This window comes from Archocentrus centrarchus, chromosome 24, assembly GCF_007364275.1.
Source record: "Archocentrus centrarchus isolate MPI-CPG fArcCen1 chromosome 24, fArcCen1, whole genome shotgun sequence".
Taxonomy (NCBI): domain Eukaryota; kingdom Metazoa; phylum Chordata; class Actinopteri; order Cichliformes; family Cichlidae; genus Archocentrus; species Archocentrus centrarchus.
Window position 1 is genome coordinate 2,849,593 of NC_044369.1, and position 15,292 is coordinate 2,864,884.

At 45.0% G+C, this 15,292-nt stretch overlaps 1 protein-coding gene across 1 annotated transcript in view; it reads right to left on the bottom strand.

Moving 5' to 3' along the window:
• The window catches only part of hivep2a (HIVEP zinc finger 2a), a 113,158-nt gene that overhangs the window by 16,865 nt on the left and 81,001 nt on the right, over positions 1-15,292 (bottom strand). The window contains exons 4-10 of the mRNA XM_030721258.1: positions 7,300-7,374; positions 5,862-7,172; positions 3,672-5,548; positions 3,243-3,503; positions 2,482-2,647; positions 2,303-2,387; positions 117-1,839 (exon numbers count right to left, since the gene is read on the bottom strand). Of these exons, the coding sequence (XP_030577118.1) occupies positions 117-1,839; positions 2,303-2,387; positions 2,482-2,647; positions 3,243-3,503; positions 3,672-5,548; positions 5,862-6,840 (5,091 nt within the window). The 5' untranslated portion in view covers positions 6,841-7,172; positions 7,300-7,374. The remainder of the gene's footprint in view (positions 1-116; positions 1,840-2,302; positions 2,388-2,481; positions 2,648-3,242; positions 3,504-3,671; positions 5,549-5,861; positions 7,173-7,299; positions 7,375-15,292) is intronic.

Genomic DNA, 15,292 nt, shown 5'->3' on the forward strand with positions numbered 1-15,292 from the left:
AGGGCAGACTAAGATTCTTGTGGTTTTGCATATCTGTAGTTGCATTTATGCATGCACAGTTAAATGTTTTTCTTGGCACACTTTCATACTCTCGCTTTCGTGACTGCAGCACGTACCTGATCAAACCGCAGTTTCCAGGCTACTGAAGACACCAGTTTTCCGGAGCTGGGTGGTGACACGGCTGCCATTGTGAACATCAAATCAGTGTTCCTCTTCTGTTTGGACCGTAGAAGAGCCAGTGAAGCCTTGGTACTGAGGTTCAGAGGATTGGGATTATATGAGCTGACACACCATGAACTGTAGACGGAGCTGCGCAAAGCTGCCTGGGTGCTGTTGGGTTTGGTGTAGTTCAGGAAACACCAGCTGACTCTGCTCATCGTGCGCAAGCTAGGGAACTGGAAAAGCTGCTGGACATCTGCCACATCTGTGAGCAGCAGAGTCTGACCCGCTGCTCCGGGTAATCCTGTACTTTGGTTGGCATCGAGGTGAACCAGCATGCTGACGGGCATTTTATTAGAAGTAGGCTGCTTTCTATTGTCAGTGTCCTCTGCATCATTGGAGGAGACCATGGATTCTGGGCTGCAATTGGACTCTTGGGCTGTATCATCCACATCAAGCTCCTCTGGGGAGTCCCGGCCACCTGAAGCCGGAGAACGGTCCGTGACGATCTGGAGGGGAGGGGTGAAGCTCTGAGCCCGAGGGACATCAGAGAGATGGGGGGCAGAGGAACGAACAGGAATGGCAATCTTGGTAGCAACTGGGAAGTCGCTGAGTGGAGGAGAAGAGGACATCCTTTCAGAATCATCCATGGAGCCTTCACTCTTCAGACCTCTTCCTGGTCCCTTCTCAGGCTTGCTGCTGCCTTCGGTTCCACTCAGCTCCACGGCACTCATCTCCTTGACAATCTGTCCATACATCCTCTCCTCCTTTACCCTTTTCTGCTGCTTAGTCTCAATGAAGAGCTCAAGTGAGCTGGCAGGGGAAAGCATACGCTTGCTGCCTCCGATGCCAGATCCTGAGGCATCTGTGGTGGATATAGTGCCTGATGTTAGTGATAGGGGGATCCCTGTGTTCAGTTGTTGCTCTCCCAGTGAATCCGGACCCTTCCAGAGTGGGTACCTCAACACCGCACCATCAGTTTGCCCTAGGAAGTGTGCTAGGTTGAAACCTCCTCCAACTCCTCCATGTGGTTTGGCGGCACTCACAACACCAACTGGAGGAGACATGTTGCTGTTGTCAGCACTGCCTGGCCTGGCTGAGCCTAAACCTTGTACTCCGCTACCATGAGAAGCTACCAGCTGGCTAACACTGGTGTACATAACACTACCAAATGATGGCACATTCGTTTGAATCCGTACAGGAACCAGCAAACCAGGCAAAGAGGCCTGGGATCCCAGGTTCTGGGTGGCAAAGACAGGTTGGATCTGTTGCAGGAGCATGGAGGAGGTGGTGGAGAGAGAGGCCGACAGAGGAGAGGTGCGAGGTGAGAAAGAAGCAGGATAAATCTGAGTGGCTGGATTTTCTGATTTTCCATCAAATGGTTGTTGATCGTGGATTTGTTGCAGGGAGTGGAGCGCTTGTTGTTTGTGAAGTGGGTGTCCAGGCACATTGCCAGGTGACCTGATGTGGAGCTTTTGGAGTTGCAGTTGGGCCTGCTGGGTCTGCTGCTGTCTTGGTGTCGGTTCAGCCTCCTGATTCCAGAAGAGGCCCGGCTGTGAGAAAGAAAGAAAAGGGGGGCCACTCTGGTACTGCTGCATTATATCTTTACTCATGACCTCATGACCTGGATGTTCTCCCTCTGATGATGAGCCTTGGGCTTGCAAGCGATGCTGCTGGGACCTATTGAGGGCAAAAACATAATCAATTTTCCTACAGGCTAGAGAAATTTTTCAAAGAGTATCTGCAGTACTAAATACGATCCTGTGCCTGAAAACGTTGGGACAATAAATAAAAATGGAATGCATTGATTTTTTTCATTATTTGAAAACCATTTTAGTAGATAATACTACCACAATAATATAAAAAATAAAACTGAGAATTTGATTGTTTTTTACAAAAATATATGCAAAACCGTCCTGTGGTCTAACCAATCAGAATCTTAAATCCCTTTTTAGAAATCATGGATATTCTTCATTATAAGCTTTCTTATCTGTGCTGAGTCAAAAGCCAGCATCCGTGATACTACTTTCAATTAAATATAGGCTTTAAATGATATGCAAATAACTGCAGACATTTTACACAGCTTCCCAGATGGAAACAGGGTTGTACTACTATTACTTTAGGTTCTGCATATGTTTCTGACCTGCTATAGAGAGGTTCCTCTGGAAGGCTGTCCTCACTGATACTCTGTTGGAGAATATGCTGGTGGTGCTGGTGAGGTCCCATATCTGTGCATAAAACATATATATTTTATAAGGATACTCATAAAAACAACAACAACAACAACAAACAATAATATACCAGGACAAATGAAAGGCTTACCCCCACCAATGCCAGCTCTCTTGGTCCTGCTGACGGCTTCGGTGCTGCTGTGGGGGGATCCCGCTGGGCCCGGCCATGCCCCATGTTCCAAACTCTCCTGTTTGATTGACGTTTCTGCAGCCCCTGGCTCCTGGGTAACTGCCTCTGAATAAACGCTCAGTGAAGCCTGTCACGTGTGCAGAAGTAGGGAGAGCGGTTTAATTGTAATAAAATGATATTTGATGAGCTTTGCTAAGGGTACTGAATAAGCATTAATGTAGTGCATGATAACATTGTGATTGCATTGTGTGTTATGTTGATGTAGTGTGACCTCATTCAGATGTCTTTGAATGACAATGAGGTTGTGTTGAATGACAAGGCAAACACAATGTGAAATGACTCAATCTTAGCTGCAATCTGGGTAGTCCAGCTGAATTCAAGGCCACCTTACATTAGCTGTTGGTTCGATTCTATACACCTAATTGGCAAATCCCAGACAGGGTGGGCTATTTAAGTTGTCATAGCCAGCCCGCATCTGCAAGCCTCCTTACAACCCACCTTCACTGCAGCTCCCTCTTTTCATGTAGTGTTTGATTTAATCATGTCTATTGCCATTAACACAGGCTCTTTTCTCTTTCTGAAGCACAAAAAAGGCATACTGCAAAATATACATTACTGAAAATTGCAATAACAATCTCCTTTCAACTATCACGGTCCGGATTGAACTAAAAGTCCGTTGTAATTCTCTAAGACTTGCAAAAGTACGTTGTTTTATACGCTACCTGTCGAACAAGATATCCACGTCTGCGTTCCTTCATTGCAGAGGCACTGGAGTACAGTTCTCCCTGTCTCGAGGATGACAAGCTTCCATAGTCAAAGGATTTACTGCGCATTTCAGGTAACTCTGTGGGCAGCGTGCATGGTGCCTGTTCTGATGAAGACCTCCTCATCTCCCTCTGCTGGTGGTGGCTGGAATAACCACTGCCTGGCACAGTCAGGAACTCTGATTGCTTTGTTCCACCACCAGGTGCCAAGGAATCATCCTTTACAGAAATGCAAAGAAAAAATACCCACTTTGTTAAGGCTGCAAACATACAGATGCTCCCTGACAAGACTGCCTTGCTATATTAATTCTGCAAAGATATGATCAAAATTGCTGCAAGAGAAATTATATACTTGAAATTACTAAAAAAAAAGGGGTGGGTGGGTACCTGCTTTGTCGGTGAGACAGACTTGAGACCTTCATCTCTGTCAAATGACATGGAAAGTGAAGAGGAGTGGGACAGGTTACTCTCTTGACTGGGGCTACGAGAAAGGCTGGTGCAGGTCGACTCAAAGCTTGATTCTCCAGATGAGTGCTCCATATCTGCTAGGCGTAGCCTCTTCTTCTTCGGTGGGAGCTTTTCTGATGGCATCTGGGAGAGTGTGTCGCTCCTCTGTGGCAGCTGAAACTCCTCAACATGCTGCTGCTGCTTCTCCAGCTCCTTGGTCATCGGAGCTTCTATTTCCTTATCAGGCTTGTCTGGCTCCTCCGTTACCCTGATTTCTGGAACCTGGATGTTGGGTTGTCGAACTAGTTTGGGTGGGATGTGATAAGGCTGTCCAGGTGAGGCTGCAGCTGATGATGATGAAAGGGAGGCCAGGTCACTGTCACTTTGCAGCTGCTGCTCCATACTCTCTGTCCTCAAAAGGGTGGATTCAGGACTTAGAGCATCTTCAAAGATCTCTGTGTCAGACTGCTCAGAGTACTGACTACACGGAGCTTTATCTGAAGGCTGATATGCTGGTTGCTCAAAAGATTCTGACTTGTCAAATGAATTTGGACGGCTGAGGGAGTTAGTGTGCTGGATGACCGATATGACATTCCCAGCTGCCTTTCTGCCCTCAGAATCAGGAAATAGAGCAATGTCCTCAGAGCACATGCTGGCACAGGTATCAAAGCTGTCAGACTGACTGTGTGCACTATGAAGAGACCCCTTCCCTGTTGGGGTGGCCCTCGACCCATCAAAACTACCTTGTTTAAAGTCATAGTCCCCTATCATTTCCACTGAACCACTACAGCTACTGTCGCAGTTCCCAGGGCTGTCCTCATCATCCCCAACACTCTTTTCTTTCCTCCTTTTTCTTGTGGCTATTTCTGACATACTAACCTTAGTACCATAATGGCTAATGGCGACATGCTCTGGGACTCCTGGGGTGCGCTCACCAATCTTCACACCCAGAGATGAAGCTAAATTCTTAGGCATGTGTCCAAAGCCCTCAGCCTCTCCTACATGGGCTTCATTGGTTGAATTTTCAAATGCACTCTGTCTCGTGAGCCTACGATGGCCTGGCGGGTAAAACACATCATCTGCCACGACATTATCAAAGGACTGGCTACCTCGTATCCCTTGGGGAACACTGAGGTTAGGAGGGGTAGATGTTGGCATGGAATTACTCCTAATAAGATGCCCAGAATCTGATGGAGGCTCTAGAAGTCCTGTACTGCTTTGACACGGTCCAGTTGGATATTGCTTTGGATCTTCTGAGATTCCTGCATCTGCTCTGAAAGAGATATGATCCTCAGCTATCTTCCCCATCTCCAAAATAGCACCAGGTTGCTTCAGGCTAGTGGGGTCTGCCCCTGCCATGCCTACTGTGATAGAGTGTCTTGACCTGGAGTTGGGTCGGTAGTACCAAGTTCGACCAAACATAATCTCTTCGTACGTCTTGACATTGGTATTTGGAGGGCTGATTTGCTGCTCTGCACTCTCAGAGCGTGAAAAGTAGCCAGAGTCTGTGCTGCCTTTGCTGTGAGGACTGAGGAGGTTAAGCGACTGGGACATGGCAAGCTCAGAGTCCTGTCCTTTTTTGTCACTTAGCCTCAGGGCCAAACGTTGCTTGATGGTGGGGGAGTCATCCAGTGAACGTGTTCTTCCACCAGCCTGTGATGCTAACATGTGGTGTGACACTTTTATGTCATGAAAGGGGGGACACTCCATCCCTGTGGAGGGGACTCCCCCAGGCTTGGGAACGATAAGAATAGGCACTTTCATAGATCCCATGGGTAGCTCCTCAGGTGAGTCTGCATATGCCGGCTCGGCACCACCTTAACAGTAGGAAAAAAACAAAGATGATACAGATTAAAGCATGATATATCAGAATTAATATATCCAGGCAGAGTTTAAATGACTGCAGCTGAACAGGACAATAAAAATCCAAAATCATCATTATTAACTGACACATTTTTACTTGTGATCATTGTGAGAAATGCCCATAACAAAAAATGAACTACCCCCTTTACTGTAACAGATTTGGAAAACTAGCCACAGATTAAGAAATCTCTGAAGCAAAACTGTTCTGATTCTTTGGCAACATTTTAATTTTCAAATTTTTGAAAGTGTCTTATAGAGGAAAATAACCTGTATTCTTGTCAGCTTCAAAGGAGATCTGCAGGGTGGGGCTGTCTTTGTCTGTTAGCATGGTGGTGGCCTCCACGCCTTCCTCGTCCGTATCTGTACTCTGCTCTCCATCGGAGTGGACCTCAGCCTCACCCACTGGGGATGCCTGGTCCATGTCCCCACTACGGGCCACGGCTAGCTCTGAAAATGGTACGAGTCCAGCTTTGATGGCATGAGCGTGGGACTTGCGATGCTTGTAAAGGTTACTCTTGGTTTTGAAGGAAAAGCCACAGGGTACACAAGGATATGGCCTCTCTCCAGTATGCGAGCGGATGTGCTTCTTCAAGACGCTGGGCTTGGCGCAAGCTCGACCACAGTAGTGACAAATGTACTTACCAGGCTTTTTTGGCTTCTGCTCTTTTTTTCCATAGGCCTCCTCTCCAGGCTCTGGGCCTGACTGGGAATACTGTCCAAAGGAGCTGGGTAAACTGGGAGATTTGTGCCGAGGAAACCTCCCTGCACCAGCCCCATGTGGGCGAGTGTGTCCTGGGTGCCCTACAGGGTACAGGTCATCCGAAGGCAACTGGCCAGCAAATGGCCAGGCATGAGGGTCTAGGCCTGGCTGTGGTTTGGCTCCTGAGAGGAACCGCTCAGATTGGGGATGTTGAGGGTATGGTTGTCCCAGTTGGTAAGGGTATCCCCTGGGGAACCCCTGAGCAAAGGGACCTTGGGGGTCTTGAGATGGTGGGCCTCCTATGGCCCCAATTGCAGACGGTCCAGATAGCAGCTTTCCAGAATTCCCTGTGATTGTGTACTTCTGCTGGGGTGCTGATCCTCCAGGAGCCTCCAGGTCAGCAAAAGTGCTTCGTTTGGTGTTTGCAGAAGGCTCTGATGCCCATTTTCTTTGCAGAGGTACCTTCTCCCTTGGTAGCTCCTTATTTGAGCATTTCTGCCCTGTCGCAGGTGATTCACGAGCCTCCATTTTCTTGAAGCTCTCCATGGATTAGAAGAGGGAGGCAAAAGGGGATGGCGGGGAAGTTGGGAGGGTATGTCTTTGAGGGTTACAAGGTCCCAAAACTACCAGGCATGATAGCTGAACCTTTGCTGGCTGCCAACAAGCTTACAAAAAGACAAAAGAGACGTCCATTTCCGAGAGAGACTGATTATAGAGCCAAGCTGAAAACAGGAATTATCAAGTGGAACAGAAAGAGGAACTTCAGTGGATAACATCAGAGAGGTTTCTCTCCTTCTGCCATTTTGTAAAAGCACTAATGCTGCTCTTTGTTGTGTCTCTGTCCAGTTCATCTAAGGGAAGAAGAAACCTCGAGTGACCTGGAGATGACAGAAAAACAAAGAAGAGTGTCTGTGGACTTGTGGATAACAAGGCAAATGATGTAGTTAACAATTGTAGTAAACTGTGTTTAACAACATACAAAATATTCAAAGGGCAATTACTAACTTTTCTTGAGGGAACGGTGCTTGTAGATCCTTTTTCTGTAGCTTCAAAAGTCCTTCAGTTTCCTCACCAAAAGACCTACAGCAAAGCAAAAGAGAGAAAAGGCTAATTAGTGTTGTGTACAAAATCGTAAAATAGTACAGTAATCAGATACACAGATGGTAAATAACCTTTAGCCTGACATCACCCTTGTACCATAAGTTGGATTGGTGTTGATGTGACATTTTTTGCTGTTAAATTCAACACACTACCACATACTTTGTTGTGCAGAGACGACTCACTAAGTTGTCAAGTACATGCCTGATGTGCGAATATAAATGTCATTGATTGCTCAGTTAGTTTCTTCACACTGGATTCCATCTGTGCTTGTTGCCTTTTTTCACTCCTTTCTCCTCCCTCCCTCCCGCCCTCCCTCCTCCTTCCACTCAGTGAGTCACCGATGAAAAGCAAACCCACACTGTTCCTAAAGAGACACAAAGGCTTATAAATAGCCCTGTGGAAGTGACGTCGGAGTGTCATAATATGTGTAGGCGTCCAAAAAGGCCAAGCCGAAGAGCAGCCATCGGCACAAGCACCTTTCCTTCCTCTGGGTTGCATCTAAGTTCGTATGCACTCGGTTGAAAAGCAATCAAGAGAACGAGCATAGACACACAGAAACAAAAAGACACACGCGCAGATGTAGACAGAGTGCTTGTAGGCACTGTAACTGCACTGCAAAACTGCAGTAGACGGTGTATATGTGTGTGTTTCCGTTGTTTAACGTTTCTTAACCACACCAACACCTGACAGCAGAAGGAGGAGAGAGCCACAGAGCACACATAAACATGCATGCTGAAGTTGCATTTTTGCTTTGCATTTCCTCATCTCAGAGTTTAAACAACCTCCCTCGCACTCTGATTGCAACACACACACACACACACTGTGGCCTCAGTGCTGGTAAGCCGGGCTCAGTGACGTTTCTGTCTGGGGGCCCAATGTGAGATCTATAAATAGCACTGGAGGAAAACATGTTGTATTCTTAGCAGCAGGAACGTTAAATTTGGACTAACTTGTGTTTTTCACATGTACTCCCCGCACCCCTACGCCCACTCAGAAAGACAGACAAACAAATACCAGAAACATTATCTCAACTCTGGGTCATATCTTTGTGTTTTCCATGGTGCTAAGAGTAAAAGTATGTGGAAGAAAACTCCTGTTGGGCAACAACAATTCAGTTTAGCTAGCATCATAATCAGGTGATGCTGATTGGTTAGCATTAAGGTCAGCTGACATAAATACAGCCAAATGCAGACAATCTTTGCTGATTACTAGAGGGCGAGATTGGTACTAATAACAGTCAAGCTAGGCAGCTTTATTTAGCCCTTTCACAGTGTGACTCCAGCAGTGTGCATGCTATAATTCCCCGGTGGTGAAACACTCCAGTATCAATGAGTCACGGCTCATGTGTCCTTTGACGCCTGTAGCACACACTGGATGAGCCAAAGCAGAAAGTGGATTAATGTCAGTGCTGGGTTCAACCATGAGTCCAGGGTGAGATGAGACTGGAATAAAGGTCTCGGTTTAAATAGCTGTCAAACAGCTTAGTCGGTGTATATACTGAATATTTGTGCTTATGGTAGGTTTTCTATCATGTAAACACAAATAAATGGAAGTCACATCTGTGCTTGGTCATTACTACCCAAAGTAAAAGCAGACTTTGGTAAACTTGCAGTATACAAAAGGTCTTGTCCTTGCCTACAGATCCTTAATATTCATATGCAAATACCTGTTTGTAATTATCAGAGGTGCTTCCTGCCTTAGGCTCTCCACGTATGAGCATGGAAGGACATTGAGGTCGCAGAACAGAGCCGTACCATCAAATATAAATTACTGCAGATGATCTAGCAATCACCTCTTGAATAAAGCGGTCCTGACTAACGCATCTTTCCTCGGAAGGCCACTGGATTCCATGAAATAGTCCAATATTATTCTTTTGACCAAGCAACGTACTTTTACACAATTTCTACTACTTGGATCTTTTAAAAGCACCCAAGATTACTTCAAATCATTGACAAGTTTCACAGCAAAATATAAAAACAAATCCAAGTTCAACCTCTTTGTTATCCTGACCTAAACAGCCACATTCAGCTGCCCGAGAAATCATTTCACTTCAACTGGACCTCTTGTTGCCATTTGGAGGTCTCATATGGATGAACCTGCCTGTTGCAGCTGTGCCAGCTGCTATCACACACACTTCAACATCCTTCAGAATTCAACTCACACCCCACAAATACACGAGCGCTGAGACCGACCTTACAGCATGATTAACTTGGCTAATATTCTCTTCGACCTTATGTAAGGTGACTGTAATGAAACTTTTGAATGGCCACAATCTGCAGCATGAGTGGGAGCCTGTAGTGAATGGCTTACATAAAGCTTTATTCATACATTCACCGACACAACCTGCCCCAGTTCCTGTGCGTAGGAGAGACTTAGCTACTGGCACTGTTTGTGTGTATGAGCGTGGGAAGTATAAGCACCAGTTGTGTGTATGTGTGTGCGTGTGTGTGTGTGCATGTGTGTGGGCTGGCAAAGGGCATGACGAGACACCCAAGTTGTAGGTAGGTCAAAACGAAGCGCATTCACAGGCAATACTCAGAAGTAAAAATAGTAAGACACACACACACTCAAACACTTGTAAAAAAGTGATCTATCAAAATGCCCCAAATAAACACAGTTACTCAACATAAAGGAGCAGAGATCAGCTCTGCTTTCATAGACATGGAAATAGATCTAGGCAGCATTTTATACCCACGGCGTGCTTTACTTGAAACAACACACCTGATCTGAGTTTTTGCGTTTGTGTGTAGGCAAACTCAACGGTCCTCTTTTCTATAATGAGCCTTCGATTGTCCAACCAGAAAGACACGTCTAAAGATAAGTTTACGTGCGTCAACACATTTACGAGGGATTCAGATGAAGGTTCAGGTGTCCAGTGAATACAAACACCTCCACAAATTTACTGAAACTCGCTTGCTCGGAGCTTAAGGCCAGCGCATCTACTGAAATACTCAAGGTAACCTGTTATATTTGTTTTATGGTTGGCTGTGAGCACAGCAGCCCCTCCCACCTGCTGTTCAAATCCTCTGTTTGCGAGGCACAGCCAATCTGAATTAAGTTGGCTTACAGGAAGCGGAACTAAAATGACTTGTTTCAGACAGTGGATGGACTGAAGGGCTGCATATATATAACAACGTGGAGGGGGAGGAGTGAGGGGGCTGTTGGCTTGAGTCTTTCGATCAGGAGGTTGGGGTCCATGTCCAGTTTATTTTGTCTTTGTCTCCCTTTGTTTTCATTTTTCTTCCTTTGTATGAGGAACCGGAAGTGAAACCCATCTCACTGTTGCCTTGACCTGCTGTAACATTGATGCCAGCAGCTTCACCAAACCAGGAGTTTTACCCGCGGGACGACTTTTGGCTGGTTTTCAGCCGTTTTCAGAACCTCTATCTTTGTCCTGCTGGGGTCTCTCCAACACACCTCTTACTTAAGGCTTTCAGGAATTCCAAAGGATATTGCAACTATCTCCCAATATCCCAATTTCCTTGTACAAGAATGTCCTCAGACCTCTCAAGCTTTACAAGACAAAATTTCTATGGAAACTAATTAAGTAAACATGTTGATATAAACGAAGCAAGAAGAGATTCAAGAGAACTGATGTGCTTGCAGGTATGTACAAGTACACTCATACACACATATGCCCGAATCCTGGAGGTATGAACACTGTGTGGGCATTAACCATGCAGTAAGAACAAAAGGCTGTGTGTGCGTATGTGTGTGTGTGTGTGTGTGTGTGTGTGGTGCTCTGTGAAGTGTGTGGGAGGCTGTTCAATCCTGAGGGCTGAAGGCACTCTCTCTCCCTCTTTCTCTTTCGCTCCATTTCATCCGACTTCATTGGAATGACAGTTGGGAATAATGTTGCCAAAACGACAAGATAATAGATCAACATTTGTGCAAATCCCCTTCACTCCTTGAATCATTATGAGAGTATGCGTGCATCTCTAACACACCCACATGCACACTCACCAGTAATCCCTCTCCTACAGTGTCTTATTCAGATATGCAGTGGATAAGCCTCTCATTTACTTTCAATGAAAGACCCAGACGAGGACAGAGCTGTGTGTGTGTGTGTGTGGCTAGTTATTCTTAAATTGGCCCGCCAGGGTGCTGCATACCAACTCAAATGGTTGGAATTCCTGTGACAAAAAACAGAGAGAAAGCATATTTGTGCATTTTTGTCCTGGCCTGTCTGTCACTCTGTTGGATAATATGTTTGTAATAATAAAGCCATGAGAAGAATACAAATTAAAACCCGGCTTCATTTTTGATACTCTGTGATTAAGACTGCAGGACAAGGAAGGAGAATACATGACAAAGTTATGGGGAGGGATGAAGTGGTGCAAGGAAACAGAAAGGCAACAATCACATGGGACACAAATGAGGAAGCAGGTATGGATTATACGGGAAAGAAAATCAAGGAACAAAGTAACTGATGAGGACTCGAATAAGGGAACAATAATACATATGGAAATAAGAAAATAGGGATCCAGGCTGAAGAACGGAGATTTAAGAGTATTAACTTACAGGAGACAGAACAGGAACACAAAAGGTAGAATGACTAATGATGGTTCAGGAAAAAAGGGGGAAATTTATGAAGAGAAGAGAAAAGAAAGACAGGCATGGTCACAGGGATCAAGGGTACATGAGGAGGAGCAAAGATGTAAAAGGCAGGAAGAGAATTTCAGGAAGAAAACACAATAAATAGAAACTCCAGGAAGACAAATGGAACAAAAAAGGGAACACACACCCAAGAAGGGTTACAAGAATATAGATGGATGGAAAAAAGACATAATGCAGAGAGTAAAAGAGGAAAGAAAACAAAGAGGATAAAAACAGTTCAAGAAGAGAAAAAAAGACCAGAGGAGCAGGAGAAAGGGCACAAATTACACGAAAATTACACAAAGGACTGAGGACAAAGGACAAGGGCATCAAGGAGAGAACAAAAGCACTTGTCAGGGAAACCTAGACCTTAGAGAGATGTGGAAACCAAGAAAGAATAAAGAGAACAAGGATGCAACAGCAAGGCAGCCAAGTGGAAAAACTAAGGACTCGGTTAAGGGAATAAAGATGAAGGTTAGGAAACAAAACAAGGACTCAAGTAAAGGAGAGGACAAAGAGTGAAGGAGACTGAATGAAGAGTCTAAAGCAGAACAAAGGCAAGGAAAGAAAAATAAAGAAAGGGAACAAGGCCAAAAATCAGGAAACGAGCAGACAAGCCAGAAAGAGCGACCGAGGAGAGTAAATAAAATTCCATAAATTAAACAAGAACCAACAGATTCAGGACAGTTTAGGAATAAATAAGCAGGAGAGTAATGAAGGAGAGTGAAACAGGACAGAGGTGAGGAAATAAAACCCAAAGAAAGGCAACAAGCAGAGAAACTGGGGAACTAGGCCACAGCAGAAAGGATTCAGATGAGGTAACAGCACGATTTGAAATGGAACATAGGTGTTGAGGAAGAGGGTCATGCGAGCTGGTGTCAGATGGCATTACTCCACTAACGCGCACATACACACAGTTCCACGTACACCAAGTAGACGCGTGCACAGACCGGTCGCACACAAAGCCTGGGTTCGTGTTTCTGAGCGGCAGGCGAAGTGTTCTGGTGCTTTGGGTGGTCAGACACTAAGTGAATTATTTAAACGTGTTACTAAAGGTTTCCATTCAGTGATTAACAACTTTATACAGCCAGGGGGGGGGGGGGGGGGGGGGGGGGGGGGCAGTCGAGGGCAGCTGGCAGTGTGTTTGTTTCTTGGCTCTGCTCTGTTTGGCCCCAACTGGACCAAAACCACACACACCTCCATTAAAACCCTCCCTTTGATTTACCTGGAGGGACACAGAAGTTACTGGAACAATAAGTTGGACTGCTGAGAGAGAGAGTGTGTGTGTGTGTGTGTGTGTGTGTGTGTGTGTGTGTGTGTGTGTGTGTGTGTGTGTGTGTGTGTGTGTGTGTGCGCACTGAAGAGTGCAGCAGGAGCTGGTTCATAATGAGGTATTTCATCTGCCCTTCAACCATCTGTAGATGTAAATTGTGCCAGTAAGTGGCTGAAATATCCATACCATCTACTTAAGCCCATTCTAAATGAAGCTGAATGAATATGAATTCAGGGAGAATACATCAAAAAGTTTGCCAATGCTTAAGAGAATAAGGGATTTTCCCGATTCTCAAGCATTCCATATAAAGTTAATTAGCCCACCTTGTCCAGCCCAGTGGCTGTAATGTACCTGTACTTGGACAGTTTTAGGGTCAGAGGTGATGTGGTTGGGTTTAGGGAAAGCGTGTCGTAGTCATCGAGTGATAATTGATAAAGAAGCCCATCCATCCACCCCTGCTCAGACTCTGTGGCTCTGTACCACAGCCTCGCTAATGTGAAGGTGCCCAGGTCAGAGCGGTGTAATAACCTGTGACCGATTCCAAGGTTCTCGTCTTGGGTTTTAGCTCCTTAGCTCTAAATGTTCATCACCCTAAAAAAGCCTTGCTGAACAGATGATGTGAAAAGAACTGTTAATGATTGATGTATAAAACTGTAATTTTCCTAGATTGTCCAATGTTTGCATTTTTGATGGGCAACAGGGTGATACCATCTGCTCTTTTTTTGCTATTCCACTTTTATTTTGAAAGGATTTCCTTTGTAAATTACAGTTGACATTTCCAAGTAAGCACAGTTTGGTTCTAATCACGAGAAAAAAAGCCATGAAATTATTTTTTTCTTCTTAACTCTTCTAAAAGTAGCGTGTATGTTAAATTATAATGTAACCATTAACACAAGATAAGTGAATTTAGGATGAAAACAAACAAAAACAAGAATGATGAGAAACTTCAAAGAATGAAACAAAACATAAAAAATTATGACGCAGAAACCAAACAAATTAAATTTGAAGTGAACCCTGTAGATTGAAAGCAGCAGTGTGGTTTGAAAGGATTAGTAGAATGTGGACAGAATGTGAAGAAAAGCAGTTATGTCTGAGAGAAAACATCCTTTTTAATTCTTGGGCAAAAACAAAGGCGGCGTATGTGCGAACCGCAGCAGCAGCAGCGGCAGCAGCAGGCCGAGTGCAGGTTGCTGCAAAGTTAAATTTAAAGACTTCTCTGTGCCAGGCCAAATAAAATCCGGGGCCAATTCCACTCCCTGCCAAAGGTTTTATAAATAAAAAAATACACTTTCTCAGCAGTTATATTACAATACCTGCTTTCTTACATTAGGCCAGGTAAAAGTTTTATACAACTCCATGTTGAAAATTAAAAAGGTCACGTGTGAATTATGATGTTTGCACAAGACTTATATCTTAATGGAAATTGGAAACATCGCCTTCCTTCTACACACCTACTGTGCCCTTGAGCAAGGCGTTTGAGCTCAAGCTGGTCCAGTGAAGGCCAACAGCAGGAGTTTGTGGTCTAACCAGGATGTTCCCAGCATGAAATAAGTGAAATGAGGTTTAGCAGAAGAGGAACACATGCAGCTCTACCGACTGACAGAAAAATCCAGCTCTTAGGAAGGGAAATATAACACTTTCTCCATCCCCACCATCCTTCAAAATGTCTCCTTCACTTCTATTTCTGTTATTCACTTTCTACATTTCCCAAAGAGCTTTTTGACAGCCTGAAAAGAGAGTGCCTGAGCTGCTGCTGTCACCTCTGGGTTATACGTGTAGGTGGTCCGAGAGCTTTTCCAGGTAAAATGCAGTGAGACTTTTTCCTAACCCGTCCTGCCTTTTACTGGAGCTGCGCCGAATTCTGGTCTATTTTCTGCTATTGTGGGTGCAAAAATCAACCTGCCTGCCGCTTTTACAAAAGATTTTTTTTTCTTTTGAGGGCGTTGAGTGGCACTGCAAGGAGGCAACTCGAAAAAGAAGCCCTTGTTCGATTCAGAGGGACTGACGCGGTCTAAAGCAGGTCCTCAT